The following is a 22,490-nucleotide window of genomic DNA, read 5'->3' on the forward strand; positions in this document are numbered from 1 at the left end:
CATAGTACTCCAACTATGCAAGCTGTCTACTCGAGAACCCTTGCTGTTGCCACTAACTATAGACTTCATCATTCAGAAAGATGGGCGGGTGTTGCACCTGAATCCTCAAGTACTGCACCTCACAGCAAAGTTCCTCAGGGGCTAAATGCAGAGGAGGCACACTGCTCAGTGGCAGTCCAGAATGTTCTCCTTAGTAGCAGAAATTCTTTCACAAAAACTTCTTACCTGAGCAAATGGAAGCACTTATCCATTTGGGCAGCCTCCCATAATGTGTTCCCAACTCAACTAAAATTGAAACAATTCTGCTATCTCTTGCATTTTAAGGAGTCAGGTCAAGCCCTCAGCTCATTTAGGGTGCATCTCGCTGCTATTTTAGCATTTCTACCCTTGAATCCAGGTTAGAGCTGTTTTTACTAACACTATCCTGACCGGGTTTTTGAAAGGTCTCAATGGGTTGTTCCCACCTATCTGGGATCTAGCACCAACTTGGGATTTGAATTTAGTGTTGTCTGCTCTTATTGATGATCCTTTTGAACCTTTAGCTTCCTGCTCGCTTCTATACCTCTCAGTGAAGGTATAGTGGCTGTCACCTCAGTGTTTGGGAGAGCTAAATGCATTTGTCACTTACCTGCTTTACCCCATTTCTACAAAGATATGGTTTGGTTTAGGTCACACCCAAAGTTCCTCTCAAAGGTGATATCTGATTTCTATCTGAATCAGTCTATATACTTACTGGTTTTCTTTCCAAAGCTGCATGCTCACAAGGATGAATGAAGACTGCACGCTCTAGATGTGCGTTGAACTTTGCCTGTTTACTTGGATAGGACAAAGTCCTTTGGGGTGTCTTCCCAGTGCTTGTTTCATATGCAGAACATATATGATAGATCAACCAGTTACAGCATAGCGACTCTCAAAATGAATCACCAGCTGCATCACTTTGTGTTATGCTTCCTGAGGTGTAGGACCTCCTGAAAAGATGACAGCACCCTCAACCAGGGCACATTCGACCTCAGCAACATCTGTGACACAAGTTCCTACTGTGGACATCTGCAGAGCAGCAACATGGTCTTCTGTACTACGTTCACCAGACATGCACTGTTTGCTGCTTCAAGAGAAGACACAAATGAAGGAGGATCCTACAGACCCTCTTCTGATGACACTCAGAGCCCTAACACCTAGGATAATTGCTTGGGAGTCACCTACTGTCTAATGGACATATGCATGCACTCAAAGAATCAAAATGGCTACTCACTTTCTTGTAACTGTTGTTCTTTGAGATGTTGCATTTGTCCATTCACAAAGCACCCTCCTTCCCCAATGCCTTGGAGGCTATCATCAGCTTTCCAGTCTGAAGGAACTGAAGGGGGTTAGAGTGATCCTCCCTTTTGCACCCTCCACTCAACATACAAGTTCCTGGGGTGTGTGGGGCCTCCCATATGGGTACTGCTAGGGAAAACTTTCCAGCACCTGGGCATGAGATGCCAATTTGCCTGCAATATAATGGACATATGCAACACACCTCAAAGAACAACTGTTATGAGAAAGTGAGTAGCTATTTTTTTGTTTTTGTTTTCCCAGTAATAATGCTTTTTATTGAAATATATTACCTCCACAGAACCAGACTGACCTTTCCTTCTGCCTAAGAGTCCAGCTAAAAATAGGCCTTCGAATAGTGGAGAGGTACTTTGGGACTGTTAGTGGAGCAGTGTATATATACCCATCCTGCATGGAACTTGAGATAGTTGTATGCATCCCCTAACTACCAACTACTATTCAAATGATTCTGTGGTCACACAGCAAGGTATGGAACTATATATAGTCTGGCACTATAAAATACATTCAAAGAGCTACAGTTATTTGATAAAAGAAAAGGAGGACTTGTGGCACCTTAGAGACTAACCAATTTATTTGAGCATAAGCTTTCGTGAGCTACAGCTCACTTAAGTGAGCTGTAGATCATGAAAGCTTATGCTCAAATAAATTGGTTAGTCTCTAAGGTGCCACAAGTCCTCCTTTTCTTTTTGCGAATACAGACTAACACGGCTGTTACTCTGAAACCAGTTATTTGATAAATTACCTTTTAAAAAACACCTCTATATAGTCTGACTTGCATGCTTAAACACTTTTTAAACAGTGTTTCCGTATTTAAAGAATGCACAATGGATATGGAATTTGACTAGCAAATACTGTACAATTGCTCAGATACAGCCTCTTTGCTTGATTACAAAGCTGTCTAAATACAAGTAAAATGTCTCTTCCTATAATATGGTTTGTTTCCCTTGATGAAGTACAGATTGCAGAGTATAATTTCTATAGAAAATCTCTTTAGCTTGTAATAACAATCTAAAATGCTGTGGTTTAACCTTCTGCATTTTCAGCTATCTCTTGTTAGCACTACATTACACATGACTGCCTTTTTGATAGTGGGGGAGGAGTGATGCTTATACGGTAGAGAACTATAACAAGACTTTGTCTAGAATTAGAATGCTTTTTTTATAGCTTTCAAAGGTGAAAGACTGTCTCTGCAACATATTTCTGTCAGCCTGGAAACTGTACAATAATTTAATCTATTTGGGATTTTTAGTGCAAAAATCCCAATGTACTGTAGTTGATGTTTTAACGCTCTACAGTTGAGAATAAGTTGTGCTATTGTGCGATAAGCCTCAGTTACAGACACCACTGAGGAAGGTGTATTGTAAACCACAGTTTGTTAAAGTGCAGCAGCAGGGGAAGATATTGAAAGGGTTGAAATCACAGATTAGATAGAAGCAGACCTGAGCATCTTTTCTTTCTCCTTTTAATAGAAAAGGTTAAACCAAAAGTTACTACAAATATTAAAGAGCTATGAAATCACACTGTGTGTATTACTGTGCTTATCGATTATTTCAGCTAGTTAAGAGTCAGACCAAGGCAATATTTTCATGTATAATGATTAATGTTCCAGTATTGATGTACACCAAGTACTTTTAACTCTAGAATGCCTTATTTTTTTATTTTGGAATCACAGGAGCTCCAGTTTCAAAGACTCACCAGAGAGCTGGAGGTGGAAAGGCAAATCGTTGCCAGTCAGCTAGAAAGATGTAGGCTTGGCGCAGAATCACCAAGTATTGCCAGCACAAGGTACAGGCCTTCATGGCTTTATTTTCCACATACCACCAAGTTAAATGTTTTATTCAGTTGTCTTGGGTGCTACGGATAATTATCTTCTATAAAACTTGTTCAGCTTTCATTGCTGTATTCAGCATTCAAAAATGCTATCTCACTAGAGCTGGTATTAAAAAGGCCTCTTGCTTCATTGATTATCTTTCTCAGCAGTAAATAAAGCTTTAATTTTGCTTGGGTTATCCTAAGTCATAACACAGTAGAGGGGAGAAGTTATCACATTGATTTTATGGACTTGAAAATTAATTATGCTAATTTATTTATTTGCAGCAAATCAGTAAACTAATGTTTCCAATAACTAACTATTGATATAATTTATGAGGGCATAATATTTGTACTGAGTTTGTTTTTTCAAATACTTCTCAGAAATTGTCCAACAGGGAGTTCTTCATTTATAAATATTTGCAACCAAGTTAGGATGCTATTTCAACACAAATCTAGACAGCATGCTCACATATAGTACAGTAATAGTGTTGCAACATTTTTTCTGAATAAGGTTATCTAATTTTATTCACCTTTTTAAAAAAGTATTTTCTTTGCATTTTGTTTCTGAAAATTCCTTGTATATGCGCACTTTTGAATATTTTAGTGTAAAACACAATGTATCAATCATTGTCAGTCATCTTTAAAAAACATTTAATTCTGTGTATAGAAGAATTGCAGTCATTACAGTACACTTTTTTGTGTAATTAGAAATGTTTTTGGTTATAAATATGTGTGGGTAATTACACATCCTCCAGAAAATTAGGGGATGGGCAGCCCTTGAAACTGAAGCCTGTTACATTCAGCACTCACTATTAAGGCTCTTAACATGCTCTTTCATTAAATGACTGTACCTGGACTTCCAGTTACAATGAACTTAATAATGAACCTAAGGCCATTTTGAATGTGGGACCCTGAGAACTCATGTCCTCATGTGGCAGTAGAGCTCTAGTTGTTTAGCTTATAAGGCAGTGGAAAGACACAGCTTTTTTTTTTTTTTTTCCCCTTCAGGTGTGCACATGTAAGAGAGAGAAACTGAAAACAGATGGGGACAGTTGAAAAAGATATATATTTCCACATGCAAGGTGTTTTTGTATATATCAAAGCCTTACAGAGTAGAAAAACTAATGTTATGTTAGTAACAATATTGTCAAATGACAGGTGAAATACTTCAAATATGAAATAAGAGATGATCTAAAATGAGTTGTGTAATTGGCCTTACACTGGGAGAGGTGTTTTTGGCAGGCACAAGAACAACTTGGAAAGACCATAGATATGGGACCATATTTCCCCATACTGAAAAAGGGACACCGGGTAAGTGGCGACACCAGCTTGCCTGAGCTCCACCATGTGTTGCCGTTCACCTCAAGTTGATATCACAGCTGTCATGACTTTTTTGGCAAAAATGGACATTTGTCCCATTTGCTGTTGTCTGAATGTTCCTCTTAGGGCAAGAACAAATGGGGCAAATGCCCAGTTTTGTGAAAAAAGTCATGATGTGAGAGACAGCTTAAAAAGGAGACTGTCCCGGCCAAATCTGGACGTATGATCACCCTAGCCATAGAATAAATTAGCATTTCCACACATTAAATACACTATCTCCATATAAGGAGATTACGCCAAATCATAGCTGAAGTCACTGTTTGAAGAGTAGAGGAACACAAAGGTGAATTCAAAACAAACAGTAATAGGTGTTAAGATGCTCTCTTGGTGAGTGTTAATTATTAGGTTCATTGTAACTGGAAGTTCAAAAAAAAAAAAAAAGAGCTGGGTCTTTGCACTGCCTTATAAGCTAAACAACTAGAGCTCTATTGCCACATGAGGGAATGAGTTCTAAGGGTCCCACATTCAAAATGGCCTGCCTCCAGGTACCTCTCATTAAAGTCCAAGTTCACCTCAGCTGCCAGTCCATTTTAAAGGCAAAGATATTATCTCTTAGACAGGTAAGGCCTCTTAAATGTTGAAGGCTCAAGCCTTTAGGAGTCTTGCAGAAAAACAGTCCATACCTTCATTACATCCAAAATAATCAGGATGTCAGTGCAGGTGTTGAACTGATGTGGTATTATTTATGCAGTGACAAAAGGGTAATATACTTCTATCTCCTACTACCACTTACAAGACAGGAAATCACATTCTGCATTAGACATAAATGCAATTTTATTTATCTTTTGGTTCTTTCCATTGTGGTTTAATAAATGACCATTTACATAATTAAGCTAATGAGGCTGGGGGAGGGAAATTAGCACTTAAATTAAGCCAGTTTGTCTTGGTTTTGGTATATGTAAATAATGAGTCTAGTTAAAATCTCCAAGCACATACATTTTCTGGGGGTATTTGTGCTATAGGTTTTTCATAGCTAACCGTAAAGGTACTGTACGCATTTTATGAGTCTTGTGATGTCTGATTTGAAATATTTGATTGATACTTCACAAAAAAAACTTAATTGAATAGTAATCTAAAGATTTTTGGTATTGATGCTTCATATTTTCAGAGTATGGAATCCAAGATCACCTGTCCAAGGGTATACCCCAAGGAGCTTTCATGGGCAGTTATGGATATCAAATCAGAGGAGTGTTGGTCTTAAATTTTACATTTACACAAACACCAAGCTTCATTCTGACCCCTTTTCTTCTTGCTTTTACAATTGCACTGGACACTGATTGAGGGGGTAATCAGCTGCTACTCAGAGTGTAGTGCTATGTTATAGCTCACAGAGGACACTTGCATAAAAATTGTGGATTGGCTATTACATCCTAGAGCCTATGAGATCCACTTCTTTGGTTCATTTATTCTCTGCTATCACCCATTCAATGAAACTGAGATTATGCCGCTTCTAAGAGATGCAAGTGTAACGCCGACAGACCCTGGTCGTTGGCGGGCAGGATCAAACTGGGAACCTCTGGAGCTTAGTGCATGAGCCTCTACCACATAAGCTAAAAGTCAACTGCCTGTTAATTAAGGCTGTAGAGCAGATATCTCTCTCTCTCTCTCTCTCTCTCTCTCTCTCTCTCTCTTAATGGTCTTGGTGCCACTAGATGGGACAGAACATCACACCCAGGAGGTGTGTGGTTTACACAAGCAGCAATTTTTTGGTTAGACAAGATTAGCTTAGTCTTTATTGGCCTGGACAGGGGAAAGCTCCAATTGGAGTTCACCTTCGAGAGCTGCTGCCTTTGTATCTTGAGTTTGTGATTTAAATGTAGTTACTCACATAGTCCAGCCACCAACTAAGAGCATCACTGGTTAGTGAATTCTATACTAATTCAGAACACAAAATTCCCTAACCTAGGTCTTCATGTGTCAGTAAAATGCAATTTTACTAAGCTTAAGAAAATTATTAGCAGTGTCCTAAAGTGTCCTGTATGACTGCCCAAAACAAATCTTTCACATTTTTGCTACATAAAATACCATCTTCCAATTAAACTTTTTCTAATTAACTCCTTATAAACCTATGTATATTACTGTGTCATTTCTTTTAAATTGGTCACTAACAATAAAGTATTCTTAAAACAGATACATAACTAATCAATTTATCTGCTAATAAATATTTCCACATGACCCAATATTATTGTACATCGAGGCTGTAAAATCCTGGTCATGCAGAAAAGCAAGATGTGATTAAAATCGGTGAGGCAGAAACAAGTCACATAGGCATGACTGGGAGCAAGGGTCAACTTCCTAGCAGGCAACTGTCTCCATCCCACAATGTCATCTATATCCCATAATTGTTGTGCCTTTTTTAAAAAACCCAAGGACTTGTGCGGCATTCCTTGCTATTCGCCATCTCTGACAGATGCATGGAGCCTACACAGCTTTGCATTATTGTCATAAGAATTGCAAGCACGGGGTGCACAATCCTCTTCTTTTTGCAGAGCCATAAGAAGAACAAAATCAGTTGGGAGCATGACTGTTTCTTGGCGGGGAGATTCCTGTGAGACCTAGCGAGACCCAATTCAAGGTAGTTGGCATTCACAGAACAGCTGTAGATGCAAAAGCCAGCTGTTTTGGGGGCCAAGAAACAAGCACTGACTAGTGAGATCATGTAATGTAGGCTTGGGATGACTTGCAATAGTTGCAGAACTTTCAGATGCTCAAGGCCACATTCCTGGGTCTGCGTGCTGAGCTGGCCCCAATCCTCCAGCACAGGGACACCCAAATGAGAGTTACACTGACAGTGGAGAAGCAAGTGGCCATTGCACTGTGGAAATTTGCAACTCTGGATTGCTAGCAGTCAGTGGGATATCATTTTAAAGTTGGAAAATCCACAGTGAATTTTCCAAGTGGATCTGTTTTCATGCAAATGTGCAGGCCCATTAATCATCTCCTGGTAGACAATGGTCTTGACAATGTGGAGGACATAGTGGATGGATTTGCAGCAATGGGTTTCCCCAACTGTGGAAAAGCAATAGACAATACGCATATCCCTATTATGGCACCAGACCACCTTGCCACAGAGTGCATCAACACAGGGCTACTTTTCTATTGTTATGCTAGCGTTGGTAGATCTCTAGTGACACTTGGAAAGTGCATGACACTTACATCTTTAAGAATGCAGGACTCTTCAGAAAGAATGCAGGACTCTTCAGAAAGCTACATGCAGGGATGTTCTTCACTGACCAGAGGATTACCATTGGCAATGTTGAAATGCCTTTAGTAATCCTGGGGGACCCAGCCCACCCCTTGTTCCCTTGACTTGTGAAGCTGTACACTAGCCACCTCATAAGCACCAAGTGCCAGGTGCTTCCTCCTGGAAGTAACGCTTAGTGGTTGGAGCTGAGATTAAAGCTGTATGTAGGGTCGGGATTGAGCTGAGGGTAGTGCAGTAACCAAACTCTGGGGACTGGCCAGGGTCAGAACCCAGATCAGAGGCCATGGACAAGCCATGTCAGTACTATAGTCAGTCCTGATGCAAGTCAAAAGTCCAAGCTAGCGGGTCAGGAGGTAGAAGCAAGGCTAGAACAAGTCCATAATAGGTCTGGAGGTCAGAGTAGGGCCAGGACAAGGCTGGAACGGGGCTTAGGACAGGCTGGAACAGGGCTTAGGCAAGGCTGGGAGTCGAGAGAGAGTGTTACACTGCAAAGCAGTAGGACGGTTCCTGGCTGTGTAGTGCTGTTGAACAGACTGATTTGCAGTTTTAGTGGGGTTGGGGAAATACCTGAGCTTGTCGGTCATCTGACACAGGCTCTGCTCAGGGATAGGATGCTGCCACATGACTGGAGACTCTGTGTGGAAGGGTAAGTCAGTGCAGTTGAGTTACTGCTGCATGCCTGAGTGATGACTCACTGCGGCTCTGTTGGAGGGGCAACTATTGAGGTTGTGTCCACCTCCATCTACATCTGCTTCTCCTCCAGTCTAAGGGGAGGAACTATTGAACCCAGGACTCAAGTAAATTCAGGGGGCAACAAATGAGAAAGCAGGGACAGAAGTGAGGGTCACAGGGTCAAAAGCAGGGAGCCAGAGGGGGGACTCCTAGCAGAGGACCCCACTGCTCCTCAAAGGCATTCAGGGAGCCAGTAGATGCGGCCCAGAGGAACTCTGCCCTAATACATAACCCTGATACATGACTTCAGGGAGGAGCAGAAATAGGCCCCACAGTCTCAGAGCACCTCCCTATCCAACAGTCCTCCTTCTCGTATGATGGACAGCCACCTTGGCCAGTGCCAGGAGGAAGTTGACAAGGAGATCTCGCGACTTCGTGGGCCAATGGATGGGGTGTGCAAATATCAGGAGATGTGGGGAGAAGTGCAGCCAGAACCTGAGAAGAAGGTTCTGGAGGAGCCAGAAAAGGGGCTGCAACCTTACGCACTCAGTGTAAATGTGTGCCAGGGTCTCCCTCACGTTGCAAAAAGGGCAAGTGTGGGCAGGAGGGTGAATTGCACCAAATACATGCCTATGCTCATGGATCCATGAAGGAGTTGCCAACTAATATTCCCAGCGGGCCTAGGGTAGATTACTGACTGGCCCACCAGGGCTCCTCACTGTCCACAGTTGGTAGGAGGTCCTACCACTTGGTATTGAGACAGGACACAAGGATGAGAAAATGAAGAGTATGGAGCATGAATGCATACAGTTGTTTCCTAGGCACGGTTCAGAGACAGACCGGCTGCAGGTCGTGCAGCCGGCTCAGGTGTTATAGAGTGGGTGGCAAGGCGGGGGAGCTCGCGAGGTAGGGACCCGATGGCGAGGTCCGGAAGGTGGCCAGGGAGTACCCTCCCACGGGAACTGATCAAGTACAGCCCAAGAGGTAAGCAGTAAGGCTACCCTCACCTTCTGGAGTATACCTGGTGGACACAAGGGGTGGAGAGCCCCATGGGCTGACCGAGCACCAGAGGGTCTACCCAGTCCCTCCAGTCATTGTCCAGGAGGCCTCCGATCCTGGTGGCACCAACCTCTGGTGCGCCGAGGGGGACACTACCACCTGCACACCGAAATGGGGGTTGTGTAGCAGAGGCTCTGTGAGGAGATCCTCCCTCTCGGCAGTTACCACTGGCCTTGTTGCCAAGACTAGCTTCCAGGTTCTGAGGAGGTCCTGGTAGAAGACCAGCAGCTCAGAGAGGTCACATGAGAGACCCCTCGGATGGAGGTAGAAGAGCTGGTGGTCATATCGGTGCCCTTGGAGGCAGCTGAAGAAGGTATGCACCAACACACTCCATGCCAGACTACCCACCCCACAAAGGAATCTCTGAAAGGCCTGGAAGCGGGAGATGTGGACCTGATTGTGGAGGCAGAGCAGGCCCTGTCCACCTACTGCAGGGGCACTGGAGGAGGGGCAGCTGAGACAGCATCCCTAGTTTGGCTGTGGGTTTGCCTCACACCAAGGAGAGATTCAACTACCGGCTCAGCAGGTGCAGAATGTGCTTTCAGTAGATTGAAGGGCTGCTGGTGTTGTTTAGTCACAAGATTGGATCTGAGTGGAGGAAAAAGAAATCCCAATGATTATAGCTGCCTGCTGTGTACTTCATAATATCTGTGAAGCAAAGGGGGAAAAGTTACTGCTTGCGTGGAGGTGGTGCGGCTGTCTGCAGAGTTTAAAGAGCCAGACACAAGCTCTGTCAGAAGAACTCAATACAGAGCTATATGGATTAGAGAAGCTTTGAAAGAGCACTTTTAATAGTGAGCCATAGTAATGCATTGTGGTATATTGGGCTCTACCTGGCCTTTCTGTTTTGTGCAAAGAAAATTCTGTGCAAGTTAAAAGCAAATACGTGTACATTAATAAATTTATGGAACAGAACTTAACAAGTGGAAAGAAAACTGATGTGCATTTTACCTACACAAACAGCAACCCTGGCTCTCCCAGATCACTGTATGTGACTCTCTGGTTCTCCTTTACATCCCCACGGGGTGGAGTGGTCGGGGTAGAGATGCAGCCACTGATACTATATGGAATATTGAAGTGAGGGCTTAAGGAGGTGCTGTAATGGAGTTTTCATGAACTGCAAAGGGGGGCCGGCTTGTTGTTGTTGAACTTGTAGGTCCCCAAGAGTTGGTTGTATTTGTGCTTCCTGCTGGAGAGGACCCATTATGTCCTGGTGCATCTCTCTCCCTTTAACTGCTGCGATACCTGGGCTTTTCTCCAATCCGCTCTTTCCTTCTCCAGGTTGTCTTCAATGTTCAACCTCCAGGCCCTTTGCTCATGGTCTGATGCAGCACTGGCTTGCAAAATTTAATTGAACATGTCATCCCGAGTCCTCTCCTTTCTCCTCCTCCTCTGTTTCAGGGGTTCCACAAGTACAGAGGGGGAATCCCTCAAGGCTGCAACAGCTGTAGATAAAATACACAGAGGTACCATTGTCAGTATAGTCATAATGGAAAGTAAAAGTTAAGATTCAGAACTCCCTTCCTTTGCTCCCCTAAACTTTTAAACAAGACATATTTATTGATGCTTCTGCTTCACAGTGCGTGTGGACGGCACCACCAGGGATGAGGAAATGAGGAGGGAATTGCTCGGTTGCATGAAACTATGAATTTAGGGCAATGGTACTGAATACGAGCACCATTTGCCGCAGGCAGTGATGATTTTAGCTAATATCTCACTCCTGAGGGTGACAAAGGTACAGAGAGCACAGGTGCTGCTGGCCTCCCAAAGTTGCCCAGGCCCATATGCTGCTAGCCTGAAAAGTACAATGGTGCCTGCCAAAGTTATCTGGTGGAGAAAGTGGAGGTGGAGAAAGTGTCTTATGAAGAAAGAAGTAAGACTGCCCTCCCTAGAAAGAAATCATCTGAAGAGGATTGCTGAGTACCTCCGTGACCATTTTATCGAGATGTCTTGGGTGGATTCAAGGGACATCCTTGTGTACATAAACAAACTGCTCTGTTCCTCCCTTCACAACCCCCCCCAGGAATGAAAAACATAACAATGATACTTCTCTCTGTACCACTACCTTTCCTAGCACAAGTAAATTAATTAAAAGTAACTAGATATATTCTGTTAAAGTTGGCACCATCAGTGCATCATGTAATGGGAAATAGAATTACACAATTATCCGAGGATTCTTCCCCTTTATTTCACCCATGCTTGACTGCCTGGTCTCCCGGTCACATCCCCCCCATCCTCTTCTTCTTTCACTTCCATCTTCTCACTGTTCATGGCAGTGGCCTGTGACTCAGGCTCCTCGGAGGTATCCTTGGTAGTCTGCAGGGTGGTAGTGGGTCTCTGCCACCTATGGCATGGAATTCTTTGTAAAAGTGGCAGGTCTGCAGCTTGGCACTGGATTGCATGTTGGCCTCTCTGGCCTTTTGATATGCCTGATGCAGTTCTTTCACTTTTATGCAGACTTGTTGCTGATCCCATTCGTACCCCGTCACCTGCATCCCCCACACAATCTACTCATAGATGTCCATGTTTCTACTGGTCCATAGCTGTGCCTGCACAGTCTCTTCTCCCCACAGGCCCAGGAGATCTAATATCTCCTATGTACTCCAGGCCAGAGAGAATCTGGAGCTGGGCAGCTGCACACAACAGTGGAGAGCTGCTAGATGTGCTCGCCACACTGGACAATCAGGAAAAGGCATTTTAAAAATTCTAAGGGCTTTAAAGGAGAGGGGGGCATTGTGACCCCTGGGCAGTTGATTTCACAAGGGTGACCAGAGTATTCAGTGTCTGGTATTGTGTGACAACTGTTGGAGGATGTCAGAGTAAACATAAGAAACCTAGTGTCTGCTCTTGTACTGTGTCAACCTCAGTATGTTGACCATGGCTCACTTGGAGAGATGATGGTGCATTGTCTTAACAGGGCGCTTACATCGTGGGAGACAAATTTAAGTGTAGATACATGCACAACTAGGTCAATGCAACCTAACTTTGTGGTGTAGACCAGGCCTAAGTCACAGTGGTGTGCCAGTGACCGAGAGGAGCAGCCCTATTTCAACTGCATCTCAGAGCCACAAATTTATTAGTATTATGGCACTTGCATGTCAAAAAGTTTCCTCTGCCATAGTTTTATTTATACATAGATAATCTGTTAGTGTCTTCAGGTTTTCATTGACACCCTCTGAAATTACAAGAATATTTATTCCTTCCCCACACTACAAAGTTTTGCTGACATTGCTGTGTTGGCTAGGAATGTAGGGAAAAAGTGCTGTGCCTGAAACTACACCATCTCCCACCTTCCCTAAGTTCTCTATAAGCTGCACAGCCATGCAGCAGCCTATTTAGCACTGCGCAGGCACTCAGGGAACCCGTCCGGGGACCTGCCATGGCTGGGGGAGGCGCGCCCCTCTCCCCAGCCCCAACCTGCTGCGGCCGGACCCGCCACAGCCTGGGCAGCCCTCCCCTGGCCCTAACTCTGCTGCGGCCCAAGCCTGCCACAGCTGGGGCACCAGAACCCAGTCACTTCTCGGGTGGCGCAGCCTGGACCAGACTCAACTACAGCCAGAGCAGCGTGGCCCAGTCCGGACCCAGGCATGGCCAGGGCACCCGGACCGGTCCCTGGCACGGCCAGGGTGCCCAGGCACGGCGCGGACCTGCTGGGGCTGGGGGAAGGGCGCCTATACTGCAGCCCCAGCCGTGGAGCTGCCCCGGCGGGGAGAGGCACCTTTCTCCCCCAGCCCAGGTGCTGCTGCAGGGAGAGAGAGAGCTGGGGGGAGTCCTCCCTGCCATAGCCCTGGAGCACCCTCCTGCACCCCAAACTCCCAGCCCGCACCCCAGAGCCCACACCCCAAGCCGGAGCCCTCACACGGCTGCACCCCAACCTTCTGCCCAAGCCCTGAGCCCCTCCTCCCCAGCCCCACCCCAGAGCCTGCATCCCCAGCTGGAGCCCTCACACCCCTGCACCCCAACCCACTGCCCCAACCCTGAACCCCTCCCACACTCCAAACCCTTCAGCCCCACCCACACCACATGAATTTTGTTATGTGCGCCAATATGAAGGTGATGTGCCACACATCACCTCCATATTGGTGCACATAACAAAATTCATTCCGCACATGGGTGGGAAAAATTAGAGGGAACATGGCACCTTCTCACACACACCCCTGTACAGATCCATCTATGCCAGCAGAAGAGTGCTTCTGTCTGCTTAGCTAATGTTGGTTGGGGAAGTGGTATTACTGTACTGTACTGTACTGTACTGACAGAGGAACTCCTGTCAGCTTACATTGTGTCTGTACTAGGCTGTGCCTACAGAGTTTTGCTGGCTTAGGCTATGGTGTGGAGAGACAGCCTTAGAGACAGAAATGGTACAGCAAAATTGTTTTTGATGATGTAAATGAGTAATACAAAATATTGAAATATATTGTAAATAATAGATTGGGAAGAATAGTAATAAGCTTTTCAGTGTACCTGTTCGTTCTTTAAAGACTGTTTCCGTGCAGCAGCAGGTAGGATATTCAGCTTTCCATAATCATACATCTATCAATGCACCTCATTTCTAACCTGCATTACTACTGCAAATTCAGCCCTGGGCTTCTCCTGACCAGAGTCTGTCAGCTTTATCAGATTGTGTGATAATTCTGTGATGCAGACCGAAGTCTATACATACTAGGAAGAGATAATTAAACTTTTATTAAACAGGCTGCCTATGCTGCCAGGTGGAAGGCTAGTTGCATTAACTTGTTGCATCATGTAGCCAGCTCACCATCAAATTAGGCCTGAATAAAGACTTGGAGTGGTTGGGTCATTACAAAACCTAAACCTAATTTCCCCCTACTGTTACTCACATCTTCTTGTCAACTGTCTGAAATGGACCACTCTCATTACCACTACAAAATTTATTTTTCTCCCTTGGTATCCTACTATTAATTGAATTGTTTTGTTAGACTGACCTCACACTTGGTAAGGCAACTCCCATCTTTTCATGTATTTAAACCTGCTCCTGTATTTTCCACTCCATGCATCTGATGAAGTGGTTATGTCCAAATAAATTTGTTCGTCTCTAAGGTGCCACAAGGACTCCTCGTTGTTTTTGCTGATACAGGCTAACACAGCTACCACTCTGAAACCTCCCCTCACTAGTTACTGTTTCCATGTAGCTGATGAAAATTGAGTACTGTTGGAAAGTAGAACTCTTAAATTTATTACACCATGTACATATTTTTGTATTTAACTGTAAAGTACTGAATGCACATTTGTTACTGGTAACAACACGAGGTGTAATTTAACCTTTTAACAAAAAGAAAATAAAACTTTGGCTGCACTGTGACAGTACAGTAAATTGTCGTCAAATCAACTTTGCAGGCAGTGAATGGTAGAGATACAGACCTCCAGAAGTAGTTTTATTTGGAGCAGTTCACTGAAGCACAGCTCTTCAAGCAACCATTTTTAATTACTTCTCATTGCCATTCTGATTGCAAACAATTTCTGCCACAAGTCAATTTCCTCTGGGATGCAAAAATCCCAATGGTAATGGTCCCCACCAGCTGGAATTAAAAATGTGTATCTAAAAGTCCTGTAGGGCATTTATGCTGACAGAAATTCAGCCAGCATTCCTATTAAACTGAAGCATTCAAGCTAACTCTAACAATCTAATACAGTGGCTATATGAAAACTTTTGATTTTAAACAGAATGGTTTTCATAACTACTAGAATGGTTTGTTTTCTCTGCTGTGTGTAATAGATCATTTCCTTTTCCACAATATAAATAAAATATAATGTGCAGATTTATTGTAAAAACAAAAAAAACCTCCAGATGAATTCAGTAAAATATTACACACCATCAATTGGGTATTAAACATTTTCCTATCAAAGAAACATAAGATACTCTTCATTTATAAAATATCTGTGTGTGTTAATGGTATCATTGCTCTAAGAGTGTCAATGTGTTGAGCAATATAGGTAAGAGCAAGTATACTATAAGGCAAAGTCAAGGGAATCTTGGTCCATCTGAGAAGCAGTAGCATACAAGGCATTCCTGACTTCACCTGATTGTGCCATCCTAGCTGGTATAGGACATTCCACTGCATGCAGCAAGATGTCTCTGCCTGAAAAGCATTCATGCATATCAGGTGGTCTGATTTCCTCAAAGATTCTAGCTATCTAAAAGTATAATTAATGTTTAATTTCTGTATGAATTCAGGATAAAGTTTACTGCTGAGGGCATTCTGTGCCAAAAAAATTAAAATTCTGCACAAAATAATTTAAAATTCTGCAAATTTTATTTCTCAAATAAATGTGGAGGCTCCAACGTGGCATTGGGGAGAACAGGCCACTGGCTGCACAGAGGTGGGAGATCACTGTGCAGCTCCCCCCTGGGACACAGACTCAGTGCTGCACCCAACCCTGACACAGAGCAAGGACCGGGGGTGCCCCAGAAACACCCCAGGGCCCTGCCCCTCTGTGCCAGGTGCACCAGGTGTGGGCAGACAGGTTCAGCAAGGCAGGATCCAAGTGTGGAGGGGCTTAGTATGGGGGGATCCAGGTGTGGGTTGAGAGGGTTCTGTGGAGCAGCCTGGGTGTGGGGTGGATCTGGATGCACAAGGGCTTGTTGGAGGGTTCTGGGTGCAACAGTAATGGGACTCTGCAGGGAGGTCTAGGTGAAGGTGGTTGGGGCTCAGCGGGGCGGTCTTGGTGTGCAAGTGATAGAGCGCAGCAGGGGGAGTCCAGATGCTGGGGGAGTGTGGCTCAGTGGGATGGGGATCCAGGTGCAGCTGGTTGGGGCTCGGTAGAGTGTCTCATCCGGGTGGTCCAGGTGCAGGGGGAGTGGGGCCTGTCAGGGGGGTTCTAGGTGTGTGGGGGGTGAGGCTCAGCAGGAAGGTCTGGTTATAAGGGATCTAGATACAAGGGGGTTAGGCAGATGAGGGAGCAGCTCCCTGTGCAGTGATCCCTCCCCCTGCAGCTGAGGAGCAATGGGTGCAGGAAGTGGGTTGAGGGGTAGTTTGCAGAGCTTTCTACAGTCAGGGGAGAAATCTGGGGGTGGGTCTGACCTGGCCCCAGATGCCATGCAGGGGAAGAGGAAGTCCCGTCCTCCCCAGCCCAGATGGGACTAACAGCTGAACCCAGCATTTTTGTACATGGTGGAAGAATTTTATTAGAGTAGTAAGATCACAATTATCCAAAAAGTTTAGGAGGAATCAGATTTCTTCAGGTTATCGGAAGTTGCAATATAGGACTTCCCATATTGGATCCAACAGGTGTTCATCTAGTCCAGTATTCTCTCACATTGACCAGAACAAGATATTTCAGAGGAACATGCCAGAAACCTTGTAGTGGACAATTATGGAATGACTTGCCTGAATCTCCATTATTTAGAGGTTGATACATTTGAGGATTTATAATCCCTTATTTAAACTTGTTAATGTATCTAATGTAACTGTGAATGTTCCAATTTTCCAAATAATTATTGAAATCCTACTAAGCTATAGGATTCAGTAATATCTTGTGACAGTGAGTTTCACAAATTAACTATGTATGGTGTACAGTTTCTTTTGATTTTCAAATTAATTGAATATCCTCTGTCATAAATATAAAGGGAAGGGTAAACCCCTTTAAAATCCCTCCTGGCCAGAGGAAAACTCCTCTCACCTGTAAAGGGTTAAGAAGTTAAAGATAACCTTGCTGGCACCTGACCAAAATGACCAATGAGGAGACAAGATACTTTCAAAAGCTGGGAGGAGGGAGAGAAACAAGGGGTCTGTGTCTGTCGGTATGCTGCTTTTGCTGGGGATAGAACAGGAATGGAGTCTTAGAACTTTTAGTAAGTAATCTAGCTAGGTATGTGTTAGATTATGATTTCTTTAAATGGCTGAGAAAAGAACTGTGCTGAATAGAATGACTATTTCTGTCTGTGTGTCTTTTTTGTAACTTAAGGTTTTGCCTAGAGGGATTCTCTATGTTTTGAATCTAATTACCCTGTAAGGTATCTAATACCCTGATTTTACAGAGGTGATTCCTTTACCTCTATTTACTTCTATTTCTATTAAAAGTCTTCTTGTAAGAAAACTGAATGCTTTTTCATTGTTCTCAGATCCAAGGGTTTGGGTCTGTGGTAACCTATGCAAATTGGTGAGGATTTTTACCAAACCTTTCCCGGGAAGTGGGATGCAAGGGTTGGGAGGATTTTGGGGGGAAAGACGTGTCCAAACTACGTTTCCCAGTAAACCCAGTTAGAGTTTGGTGGTGGCAGTGGATATTCCAAGGACCAAGGATAAAATTAATTTGTACCTTGGGGAAGTTTTAACCTAAGCTAGTAAAAGTAAGCTTAGGAGGTTTTCATGCAGGTCCCCACATCTGTACCCTAGAGTTCAGAGTGGGGGAGGAACCTTGACATCCTCTTTGTGTATTAAGAATAGATAGCATCCAATTTACCTTTTCCTATACCATTAATTGCTTTGTGTGCGTGCCTTTGTCACTTTTCTATATTGCATCGCTAAGACAAACAGTTCTCACTCTTCAATGTCTTTTCATGTGGAAGTCTCTTATTTTTGTCTCCCATCTCTGGACCCCTTCCACCTCAGATAAATTTTTAATAAATAGGGTGACCAATATTGAACCCATATTCTATGGGAGAGTGTCATAAACATACAGCTACGGGTAGCATAAAATCCCTCCTGAGCAGCTATATTGAATCTTTACCTGTAAGGGGTTAAGAAGCTCAAATAACCTGGTTGGCATCTGACCAAAAGGACCAATAAGGAAAGAAGATACTTTCAAATTGGAGGAGGGGGGTGGGGGGGAAGTTTTGTTGCTGCTCTCTTTGTTTGTTCCCTCTCTGGATGGAGAGAGAGACCAGGCGGGTAAAACATCTCCTGAAAACATACCTGAAATGACTCATCTAAAATTACAGAAATTGTAAGTAAGGGCAATGAAATACATTAGATTATCTTTTTTTAGCTTGTGAATTTTCACTATGCTAAGAGGTAATTTCATTCCTGTTTTGTAACTGGGAAGCAGAGTCAGAGGGGAATCCTCTGTGTTTCAAATCTTTTTATTTACCCTGTAAAGTTACCTTCCATTCTGATTTTACAGGTGTGATTCTTTTACTGTTTTCTTTATAATAAAATTCTTCTTTTAAGAAACTGATTGATTTTCAGTGTTCTAAAAACCATGGGGTTTGGTCTGTGCTCACATTGTAACCAATTGGTTGGTGTATTATTCCCAAGGCTCCCCAGGTGAGGGGGGTTAGGGGAATATTTTGGGGAAACAGGGACTCCAGGTGACCCTTTTCTTGAATTTTTGTCTAAATCACTTGGTGGTGGCAGCAATACCGTCCAAGGACAAGGAAAGGATTTGGGGAAGTTTTTAACCTAAACTGGTAGAAATAAGCTTAGGGGGTCTTTCATGTGGGTCCCCACATCTGTACCCCAGAGTTCAGAGTGGGGAGGGAACCCTGACAGAGAGTGTGTACCATTGGTTTATGTAATGGCATTGTAAAGTCTTCAGTGTTCTTTTCTTGTTCCATTCTTTCTACAACCTAATATATAATCTACAAATTGAGCAGAATTTTTCTTTGGCCTGTCTCTTCTTATATGTTTGTACAGTGCTTAACACAGCAGAACCTGGATTTTGATTGAGGTCTTCAAACACTGTTAGGAATACAAATAGTGAATCATAATAACCACTGCAGAATGATGCCCATGTCTGTTTTCTGAGTGGTTACTGTAAATTTAGGATCTAGTCTGTTGTATGAGTAGTTCATATTATTCCTTCCATTGTGCATCACCCTGTGATTGTTGACACTGAATTTCATCTGCCATTATGCTGCCCACTCATCTAGCTTTCTTAGGTCCCTCTGAAGTTCTTAATCTAAATAATCTCATCAGCATATTTTTTCACCTCACCTTTTGTTCGCCTCTTTTTCAGATCATTAATAAAAATATTTAAAACACTGGTCCTAATGCAGATTCTGGGAGCACCTCACTGTTAACCTGTTGCCATGAAGTTCAGGGCTGCCAAAAATAAAATTTGGCACCTCTTGATCTAATTTAGACTCTTACATTTTGAATATATTGGAACTGTATAATTTGTCATTTTGTTTAACATGTATTGGTAGAGGATATTATCTTGATTTTTAAAAAAACAAAACAATCTATTCTACATATTTACTGGACATTTTCATGTAGATGTAGGTGATTTTTTGAATACAGCATTCAAAAGATGAGCTCTGAACGCTAGTTATAAGTAAGCCTAACTTTCTCTAATGGTGCTTGTTTAAAATTATATATTTATGGAATATGTTACAAATAATAGGATTTCCATGAAAAACTAAAATAAAAAACATATTAAAATGTATGTGCTAAATCTGCATGGAAAATATGTCTAGGTTGCGAAACACAGGGTGCTCAGTGTTGTTACAGCATATAATGTAGGTCTTCACAAATTCGTTCGTATTTAAAACAAATAAACTACTTGATCTGTTTGGTATTACATTTACACATACTTTAGACCCCTCTACACTGCTAGAGCTGTGTAAAGGGGGCCTTACTATAGACAAGAACCAGGTCCATATTTTCTAATCTCAGGCCATGGTGATGTGTGGGCTGCTAATTTTAAATCAGGAATCAGATGCTGCAAATTCAGGGACATAGTCACATAGTTTATGGTAGCTTCCAAATCTGTATTTTAGCTCTGTTTACAGGGGAATATGTCTTTTGGATTCCAAATATGTTTGAAATATAATTCTTCTTTTCTTAAATATTAAAAGCAAACCCAAATAGCAACTGTTTATATAGACACAAAAATAAATTGTGCTTTACTGCAAAGTAGTATTACTCAATAAACTATCACTCCTTTCCAGTTGTGCTGACTTCATCAATGTTGCTGCATAAACAAATTATTATTTTTTTGTACCTAAAAGGAGACTAAGGACTTTACAGAAACAAGTGGAAATGCACAAAAATTTCTGCCCCACAGTGCCTTACAATGCTAAATTACAAAAAGTGAGGGTAACAGAGTGGAGGGGAGTCAGATGGAGGACAGGGCCTACAGCAGTAACTAAGTAAGTAAACTAAACAAAGACAAGCAAGTTTCCAAACACTAAATATGTTAATGCCAAATGGAAAATGACAAGACTAATGGAGAGAAACAGCAATTTTCTGTTTTCTAAATTATGGCACTTATGAAAAACACTACTGAAATAATTTGCTTTTTTTTTTTTTTTTTTTTTTAAGTGTTCAGAAAGAATTTCAGGATGCAAATGAATTTCTCGTATGGGAAAATTTTATGTCTTTCTCCAGCCAATGATCTGTAGGCATATTTGTAATGTACATTTAATTGCTTCACAGTTTTCCCCATGGCTATTATTTTGCAAATTTTAGCTAAATGAAGATGCAACATCACTGGTAAAACTGTTGTATCCAGGTTCAATGGATCTGGTCCTTTGGTTCCACCAATAAGTGCTCATACTTTCAGATCCTGAGATCCTAAATTCAATCCCCACAGCAAACACACCAAGAGTATATTGTAGGATTCTGTTTTTCTCTTTATATGCATCAGATTTACATATGTAACATACTCCCCTGTAAAAAGGACAATGCATTCCATGATAATTGTGGTGAGATAAGGCTTTACTAAAGTGCCATTTAAGGATTCTTAATTCATCTTTGGAAATATTTAAAATGCTGATTTCAGAAATAGTTCATTTATTTATTTATTTGCTTATTTAACATTTATCCTGCAGTAGCACCTAGAGGACTTGGTCAGTTCCCAGCCCCGTAATCCTAGGCACTCTACTAACACCATAACCATGAAGACACTCCCTGCATCAGACTTTCCTGTCCAAAATACTAAAGAATAAAAAGGGCACTGTGAAACTCAAACAGCTTAATGGGACTAAATCGGGGGGCCCAGATAATCTTCATCAAAGAATATTAAAGGAATTGGCACAAGAAATTACAACCCCATTAGCAAGAATTTTTAATGAGTCTGTAAACTCAGGGGTTGTACCGTATGATTGGAGAATTGCTAACATAGTTCCTATTTTTAAGAAAGGGAAAAAACGTGATCTGGGTAATTATAGGCCTGTTAGTTTGACATCTGTAATATGCAAGGTCTTGGAAAAAATTTTGAAGGAGAAGGTAGTTAAGGACATTGAAGTCAATGGTAAATGGGACAAAATACAACATGGTTTTACAAAAGGTAGATTGTGCCAAACCAACCTGATCTCCTTCTTTGAGAAAGTAACAGATTTTTTAGACAAAGGAAATGCAGTGGATCTAATTTACCTAGATTTTAGTAAGGCATTTGATACCATGCCACATGGGGAATTATTAGTTAAATTGGATAAGATAGGTATCAATAGGAAAATTGAAAGGTGGATAAGGAATTGGTTAAAGGGGAGACTACAACGGGTCCATCTTGAAAAGTGAGCTGTCAGGCTGGAGGGAGGTTACCGGTGGAGTTCCTCAAGGATCGGTTTTGGGACCAATCTTATTTAATCTTTTTATTACTGACCTTGGCACAAAAAGTGGGAGTGTGCTAATAAAGTTTGCAGATGATACAAAGCTGGGAGGTATTGCCAATTTAGAGAAGGACAGGGATATCCTACAGGAGGATCTGGATGACCTTGTAAACTGGAGTAATAGTAATAGGATGAAATTTAATAGTGAGAAGTGTAAGGTCATGCATTTAGGGATTAATAACAAGAATTTTAGTTATAAGCTAGGGACGCATCAATTAGCAGTAACGGAGGAGGAAAAGGACCTTGGAGTATTGGTTGATCATAGGATGACTATGCGTTGCCAATGTGATATGGCTGTGAAAAAAGCTAATGCGGTCTTGGGATGCATCAGGAGAGGTATTTCCAGTAGGGATAAGGAGGTTTTAGTACCGTTACACAAGGCAGTGGTGAGACCTCACCTGGAATACTGTGTGCAGTTCTGATCTCCCATGTTTAAGAAGGATGAATTCAAACTGGAACAGGTACAGAGAAGGGCTACTAGGATGATCCGAGGAATGGAAAACTTGTCTTATG

At 42.6% G+C, this 22,490-nt stretch overlaps 1 protein-coding gene across 1 annotated transcript in view; it reads left to right on the forward strand.

Moving 5' to 3' along the window:
• Positions 1-22,490, forward strand: part of PKP4 (plakophilin 4) — a 242,515-nt gene that overhangs the window by 105,512 nt on the left and 114,513 nt on the right. The window contains exon 3 of the mRNA XM_073305536.1: positions 3,008-3,120. Coding sequence (XP_073161637.1) covers positions 3,008-3,120 — 113 coding nt within the window. The remainder of the gene's footprint in view (positions 1-3,007; positions 3,121-22,490) is intronic.

Source organism: Lepidochelys kempii, chromosome 11 (assembly GCF_965140265.1).
Source record: "Lepidochelys kempii isolate rLepKem1 chromosome 11, rLepKem1.hap2, whole genome shotgun sequence".
NCBI lineage: Eukaryota > Metazoa > Chordata > Testudines > Cheloniidae > Lepidochelys > Lepidochelys kempii.